The 8,621-nt window shown below is 37.3% G+C and overlaps 1 protein-coding gene and 1 pseudogene across 1 annotated transcript; both read left to right on the forward strand.

Moving 5' to 3' along the window:
- The window catches only part of LOC132186549 (patatin-like protein 2), a 5,081-nt pseudogene extending 4,369 nt beyond the window's left edge, over window positions 1-712 (forward strand).
- A 3,847-nt stretch (window positions 713-4,559) lies between these two features.
- Window positions 4,560-6,263, forward strand: LOC132186948 (patatin-like protein 2). Its single transcript, XM_059601076.1, has 6 exons — window positions 4,560-4,697; window positions 4,808-4,989; window positions 5,064-5,256; window positions 5,346-5,507; window positions 5,609-5,920; window positions 6,019-6,263. Exons 1-6 carry the CDS (start codon window positions 4,584-4,586, stop codon window positions 6,241-6,243), a joined length of 1,188 nt encoding a protein of 395 aa, XP_059457059.1. The 5' UTR covers window positions 4,560-4,583; the 3' UTR covers window positions 6,244-6,263.
- Window positions 6,264-8,621: the final 2,358 nt, after the last annotated feature.

The following is an 8,621-nucleotide window of genomic DNA, read 5'->3' on the forward strand; positions in this document are numbered from 1 at the left end:
GATAATTTAATAATAAGTAGCTAGCTACTTGGATAATTTAGAGGCACGTTTAGCCTTGAAGCTTTGCAAGTTGGCAAGTTGTCTTATCCATATTGACTACATCCACAGGCTATGATGGCCATAAACCAGATTTTGAAAGAAATATTGATGCAAAACATAGACTCAAATGACATAAAGCCGATGGAGTGTAGCAAGAGAATGCTAGTTCTTTCGTTGGGCACAGGCGAGGCCAAGCATGAAGAGAAGTATACTGCAGCCACGGCCTCCACATGGGGTTCGCTCAACTGGCTCTATGACTTTGGCGCCACTCCCTTGCTTGATGTATATGGCGATGCAAGCAGTGACATGGTTGACTTTCCCGTGTCCACCCTCTTCCAAGCCCTCGATCGGAAGAATAGCTACCTTCGTATTCAGGTACCAATTCTTTTTGATATAATTGATGACCGCATGATGTTAATTAATGTTGTCATGGAAATATATAATATAGGGTGAGAATTTGACGGGAGAAGCAGCGTCTGTTGACATTGCAACCAGGGAGAATCTGGAAAGGCTTGTGGAGATTGGGAAGGAGCTATTGAAGAAGCCAGTGTCAAGAGTGAATTTGGACACTGGCAAGTTCGAGGAAATTAAGGACGAGGGAACTAATGAAGAAGCGCTTACTCACTTCGCCCACCTGCTCGTGGAGGAAAGGAAGTTCAGGCAAAGCCAGTGAAAGTCCCCGAGGACCGAACACCTGAGCCCACAACAGAAAAGCACGTACGCTTTAACATGATTTTTATAACAAATGGGTTTATTTCCCTTTTTCTATGAATTTGAAGTGAATAATATACCCATTATCCACAAATTTGGGCCTGGCCCAAGAACTCCCACGTGACCGAACACTTGAGCCCATCTAAGGCAACAAAGCCCACCCAGAAACCCAATCTGCTTACCTTGTGGGAAGGAAGTAGGAACGGCGAACCACAGGATCAGTACCCCATCCTCCGCAATGGATAGAGTTTTCTTCTAAATTGGGTTCTCCAACCTATTCTATAAGAATGTCATATGTCCTCTACATGTGAGAATCACTTTTTTTTTTTTTTTTGGGAAAATTACAGTTTACCCCCCTAAAGTTGTCAGCGATTTGCAATTCGACCTCCAAAGTTTCAATTTTTGCAATCCACCCCCCTAAAGTTTCAATTTTTTTCAATTCAGGCATTCCGTCAGTCAAAGCGGCTTTGACTGACGGAACAGTGATCACGTGCGACGCACGTGATCACTTCTGACCTTTTTCTACCGAAAATGCCCCCATCACTTCTAACCTTTTTCTACCCAAAATGCCCTCCATCCCACAGACTCTCACTCCTATGTTTGCCGAGAACGACGACGAGCATGTCGGAGATCACTTTTGATCTTAACGCTGGCCGGCCGATTCCGAAGAGAAAGGTTGAGATTTAATCATCGTTTGGATGCAGAGAAACTGAGAGAAAAGAGAATTTTCGAGTGCTTTGGTTGTGGAAGTCTTTTTTTTTTTTTTTTTTTTTGACTTTGAATTCATTGGAAAATGAAAATTTTATTTTGGGTGAGCCAGTTGATCGGTAGGGAAAAAAAGGAACAGATAGGTAGTGAAAATAAGGAAAGAGATCGGTAGTATATAAAATTTGTAAATGGATTGAGTTTTTTTTTAAAAAAAAAAAAATCTTTGTTTGGTTACTGAGAATCCGGTGGAAAGGAAGGAGCGAATGAAAACTGAAAATTGTTCAGTCCTATCCTTTTGCTGTGGTTCATGTGGAAATTTGAATTCTCGTTTGAAATTTTATAGATACAATGAGGTTCTCACAACCCACAAGAAAAACCAGAAAGAATTTGAAAACACACAAAATCAAAAATTTATACGGTTATTAGCTTGGCACCAAGAAGAATATGAACAAATATCATTATATCAACAACAATTCTTCATTATAATAATCCTATCACTGTATCAACAACAACAATCTCAACCTCCCTGAAATCAACCGCCGTCTTACATAAACTTCAGAACCATGAATATCAGATGAAAATAAAAAAGGAAAATATATATATATATATATATGATCTACTAAAGTAGATCGGTATTGCCCATATAATGAAAGCAGATCTTGGTCCATGGAGTCCCAAGAAGGTAAGAACTCCAACTTGTCCGATGCTTCTTCGGCCAAATATGATATACAAGTGGGACCTGCACTTTGAGCAACCTGTGCGAAAAACCAGGGGATTGGGGGCATTTTGGTCCCCAAAATGCCAACAGTGATCACGTGATTACTGTTCCGTCAGTCAAAGTGGTTTTGACTGACGGAATGGCTGAATTGAAAAAAAATGAAACTTTGAGAGGGTGGATTGCAAAAATTGAAACTTTGGAGGTCGAATTGCAAATCGCTGACAACTTTGAGGGGGTAAACTGTAATTTTCCCTTTTTTTTTAATTACAAGGACAAAGTTGGAAATAATTTTATTTAAAAAGCATATGCTCTCCTATGCTATTTTAAAAAAATGTATTTCTCATATAAAAAGTGACGTCATTTTTAGTTTAAGTTAGTAAACTGCTATTAATGACATTAATAATTTAATATGCATTTTAAATGTTTATAGACACTTGACACTATTTTAAATGGGTTTGAAGATATTTTATTCAGACTAATTTAGAGGAAATTTATGTTCTTTTAAACGAGTCCAAAATGTCCATAAAATAAAAAAGAACAAAATAAACTCAAACGGACAATCAAACCTAGAGTTCTAAGCTGTAAGATTATTTGGAAGCTAATTGCGTTGAAACAAGTCGACACAACAACTATGGAGTCGCATTAGTTTCTAGCATTACTATTTCTTTTAGAGTAATGGGATATACTACATTTTTATCAACTATCCTACATGCCGAATTGTCAATTCCAACCAATTGTTTGATTTATTTATTTTTAACAAAGGCTATTTCAAAAGTTGGTTAAGATTGCTACATCATTATATTGTGGGATAATTATATAATAAAAATATAGTTTTTAGCATTACTCTTTCTTATATAAGCCTTATGAGAGTGACCATTTTGGGATGATGGAAATTCTTCAAATTTAATCTATTAAATTGACATGTGTTTAAAATACATATTAAAACATATAAGATTAATAGATCGAGTCGAAAAACATTCTCTAATTCAATTTGGAGAAAACTTTATATATTCTCTAACTTTATGTCTCACTCTACCATTGACCGCCACAGGAGACAAGGAGAATGTTCGGTTGAGGATTGCAAGAAAGATGAGTAAATCCAATTAAACCAACTTCATCTTTATCTTCTTTTCTATGTTGGACCGACGAGAAATAGCAAGACAAAGCTATAGAAAGAAGACCGGCCGGTTGCCTTAATTTACCATTTTGAACTCATCCTCATCCAATTAGACTAAAAGTTAATTACTCGAGTCAAGTGGATCTGATTAAAAGCTAAAATATGCAACCATTTTGGCATGTGCTCAATCGCTATAATAACATAATCTAAGGCCTAATTATTGGTAAGGGCTAGGCCTTTTAAAAAGAAAAGAAAGAAAATTTATCTGGCCAAGTAAAAACGTTGGTGCCCCATATATTCTAGGCTTCTAGCTACCTAATCACTTGAAAATGGCGTCCCACCAACTTGGCTTATTAACAAAAGACTATGCATCTCTCTGTGCTCCTAGAGCGTTGACGTGGAATACTGGGAAGTCTTCGTGGAGGGCGATTTGATATATATATATATATATATATATATATATATATATCTACCTAATCACTTGAAAATTGTGTCCAACCAACTTGGCTTATTAACAAAAGACTATGCATCTCTCTGTGCTCCTAGAGCGTTGACGTGGAATACTGGGAGGTCTTCGCGGAGGGCGATTTGATATATATATATATATATATATTACATCATAATTAAATATTGCCACACAATGCGGGAATTATTCAATAGTCCTTTAATACAAGATCAGAGAGATGAATATTTACTTCTATTTTTTTTCCATTTATCAGTAAGTTTGATACCTGAAACAAATTAATTTAAGTTAAATATATCAAATTAAAATGATAAAAGGCTGGTTGATTTTCTATGATCCGGGAAAATAGTTTTAGAGGGGAGAGGAGAGGAAAATGATGTTAATTTGAAGAAAAATGTTTGGGGGTAAGATGACTTCTATTTTTTTGAAGTCATTTATAAACACGTGACGGTTATTAATTATAATATTCCCGCGCTTTCACATTGGGACATGACTATTAAAAGTCACGTAAAAAAAATATAAAAATGAGAATATAAGAGAAAAAGTGTCTAAATGGTGCTGTCCCTTTCACTGGTCCCCAAGTCCATTCTAATTCGAATTCTGTACTATGTATGACGTAGCATGGCCATGGAATGCTGACGTTGTATTCCACGTTTATTGGTTTTCTTACGGGGCTATTAACCAGAGTTGTATTCACACATGCGTGGGCCATGGAAATGGAATGCTTTCAAGTCTTCTTTGAGTTCTTGTGATAAAGGGCATTGAACTGAGATTGATTTGCTAGAGGACACGAATCCAACATCAAAAGAAAGCTCTTTTGAATAAAAATGGCGACTGGTCTTGGAAAGGGCAAGATGGTGACTGTGTTGAGCATTGATGGAGGTGGCATCAGAGGGTTAATTCCAGCCACCCTCCTCAGCTTTCTTGAATCAAAGCTTCAGGTACCTCGTGCTTCACAATCACCAACCCATATATATATTGCCATGCCACCTCTTCATCGATCTTTTCGTTTTCTTTCATAATTTTCGTTTGTCGTCTATGGCCTCTTTAGGAATTGGACGGGACCCATGCAAGAGTTGCAGATTATTTCGACATAATTGCAGGAACAAGTACAGGTGGCCTAGTCACCACCATGCTTGCAGCTCCCAACAACGACAACCGTCCCATGTATGCTGCAAACGACATCACCAACTTCTATTTAGACCACTGTCCCAGGATTTTCCCCCAGAAGAGGTAAATTTTTCGCCATTTTTAATTAAAAAAAATGGTTCAACAAATATTAATTAGTTGGGGTTTTATGGAACCAGTTTCAAACACCCTCTGAGTTCATTGACAAGCATGTTCGGTGGCATGACGGGGCCAAAGTACAACGGGAACTACCTGCGGGAATTGACAAACGATCTACTTGGGAACCTAACTTTGAAGCAGACCCTAACGAACGTGATCATCCCAGCCTTCGATATCAAGCTCCTCCAGCCAGTGATCTTTTCAACCAATGATGTACCAAATTCTTGGAATTTTATGGCTACATATATATACAATTAATACCAAGTTATATATATATATATATGGGTCCTCTTTTTGTGCAGGCAAAATTGAATGATTTGAAGAACGCTAGGCTAGCGGATGTTTGCATAGGCACCTCTGCAGCCCCCACTTTTCTTCCAGCACACTACTTTGAGACAAAGAATGCCGAGGGAAAAACTCGCTGCTTCGATCTCATTGACGGTGGAGTTGCTGCCAATAACCCTGTAAGCAGCAAGCTACCTATTTTGGTAATTTAGAGGCACCGCACATTTCTTGACTTTTTGGGACCAATATTAATTAAGTTGGCAAGCTCTGTCATCCACAGACTATGATTGCCATAAGCCAGATTTTGAAAGAAACGTTGCTGCAAAACAGTGGGTTAAATGATGTAAAAGAGGCGGAGTACGGCGAGGGAAGGCTAGTTCTATCATTAGGGACGGGAGAGGACAAGGTTGAAGAGAAGTATACGGCAGCCAATGCGTCCAAATGGGGTAAGTTTCGTTGGGTGTATGACAAGAGCAGTCGCGCCACTCCATTCCTTGACATATATGGCGATGCAAGTTCTGATATGGTTGACTTTTACGTGTCCGCGCTCTTCCAAGCCCACGACCGTAGGAACAACTACCTCCGTATTCAGGTACGTATATATATATATATATATATATATATATACCAAATCAAACATTTATTGAATTAATTATTTTCGACATAATTAATGAATATTAATAATTATAGGATGACAATTTGACCGGAGATGCGCGGTCGGTTGACATTGCGACCGCCGAGAATCTGGAAAGGCTTGTGGAGATCGGGAAGGAGCTATTGACGAAGCCAGTGTCGAGGGTGAATTTGGAAACTGGGAGGTTCGAGGAAATTAAGGACAAGGGTACTAACAAAGAAGCGCTTGCCTACTTCGCCAAGCTGCTTGTGGAGGAAAGGAAGCACAGGCAAAACCAGTGAAAGTCATGCCGGCCGGGGAATATTATTTCACTGTATTGGGTTGATTTATAAATCTCTCAATAATATCTTCAAATTCATGGTCCTAAAACTACATTGAAGTTTTCTGCAGTGATAGAATACGTACACCAGGTGATGCTTCATCAAATCAAAGTCACATTATAAATATCAAGCAAGCAATTTTTAATGTACGTTCTTAAACTATAAAAATTTACAAAGTAGGATTTTTAATTTTTAGCCACTATCAATCAACCTTACTGTTTAATTTTTTCGTTAATTTAAATGGCTAGCATGTAAAATACATGTTCTACCCCATCAATTTTTAAAAAAATAGAGCTATGCCCCTCGTTTAAAAAATTAAAAACAAAAACAAAATATTCAAAAAAGTTTTTAAAAAAGGGTAAAAAATCATTTTTAAAAAAACCTGGTCATGGTCACACATATATACTCAACATGGTGCTTTAGAACCTGTTTGAAATTACGATTGAGAAATAGAACTTTTAAATCAAAAAACGCTTTTGGATAAAAACCTCATTTTTAAGCTTTTGCCAAAATACGTTTTGGCAATTTTTATGCTTTTTGGACACTTAAAACTACTTTTAATTTTTTTTTTACCAAACTAGTACTTTTTTTCTTCAAATGAACTTTTTAAGTGTTAAAAGTACTTTTAAGCCCCTCAAACGCAATCTCAAACAAATTCTTAGTCATTTTTGTTTCCCCAATTATGATTTAATGGAAATGATGAATGGTCAAAAATGGGGTAATTGAAAGAGGCTCACACATTGCAAAATTGAAAATTAATTGGTAGTTAAAAAGGTAAGTGAAGTTTTACTAAATATGTTAAGAAGTTTTCCCAAATATGTTTGTTAAGGTGCGTTTGGTGTTGTTAGTAGAATAAGATTCTTCCAGTTCATACGAATTAGAATTAGATATAGTGGAATAAAGTTACATGCTATATAGTATATATACCACTTGAATAACACTCTTTCCTCAAAGCTTTTCCCTTTTTTTCTTTTTCTTTCCAAAGGCAAGTATTTATCGTTAAAAGCCACCGTCCCTTTTTTGGGAGCTACAAGACATAAAAAAACGAATAAGAAAAAGAAGAAGCTGCAGAATGATTTTCAAGCCATTTTCGTCCAATTGAATCAAAAGGAAGTTGTTTAAGTGGAATCTAATAAAGCCAGATCAGGCACTCGCAGGTATTATTATGTCGCATAATTCCAAGAAAAACTATAATTCAGGTTACAAACGAACACTTTTTTTTTCTTTTGGGGTACTTCAGAATATATTACCTTACAAGTAATGTTGAAATAAAGACGTTTGTCTTTTCAAAGATGATATGATTTTTAAAATTATCATCGAATCAAAATTCAATAGAAATTTTAAAAATCGTATCACTTTTGAACAAGATGAAGACAATTTTTCCTTCTAACATTACTCTATTTCGTATTAATTCTCTTTAAATCTTATTGTATCATTACATACTTTGATGGACCTCATTCTACTAGAAAATTAGAAATAAGCTTGGCTTGTAGATAGTTTTTTTTTTTTTTTTTTTTAAGCAAATAAGGAAAGGGCTACATGGGAGAATCTTTACCACTTCTGATCTGAAAGAAAGAATAAGTGGGAGATCCTAACAACGAAAAAGAGGTGGGCTCCCCAACAACAAACCAAAAAGGAACTAAAACAGTGCAACAATAATTACAAAGGGTAGAAAATGGGTCAAACAAGTGACACGGTCCTTTCAAAGGGCCGCACATGACGATAATAGAAGCTAAAGGGGCACAGACAAAATCTGAGCCCCCAGCTTTAACCAGCGACGACCACCGGACAGTGATAGAAGCGGAATGGGCACTGTTATAGTCTGTTGAAGGGACTAAAGCACAAAGAGTAACCATCACAAATCCGAAAACAAACACAAAACATAAAAGCAACATAAAATACAAGCCCAACAGAAGCCACACAAGGCATAGCATAAAATTAAAAAGCAAGAACATAACACCAAACCCAAAAATCACAAGCATCAACGAAGTTGTCGGAGAAGCCACATTGACGCGAGGCAAAACGGAGGAGGAGCGGAAGGAGACGACGGGGGGCCGGAGTGCCGATGATGATGGAGGAAAGGCGCGATGGAGGGCAGATCTGGTGTAGAAAGATGGATCTAGCACCAAACAAGCTAAACCCAAAAACCAAAACAAATCCGGGTGGAGGTGACGATTCGGCGGAACAAAGGAGGCAACACGACGGCTATGGAGGCGAAGATGATGCAATATTGGGAGGAGGGGGGATAAATCGCACAAGGCGACAGGGGTTAGAGAAAAACTCAACCCAAGAAAAACCACAGGCAAAATCATCTAGAGGAAAGAAAAACAAGGAGGAAA

This window comes from Corylus avellana, chromosome ca7 (genome assembly GCF_901000735.1).
Source record: "Corylus avellana chromosome ca7, CavTom2PMs-1.0".
Classification (NCBI taxonomy): Eukaryota; Viridiplantae; Streptophyta; class Magnoliopsida; order Fagales; family Betulaceae; genus Corylus; species Corylus avellana.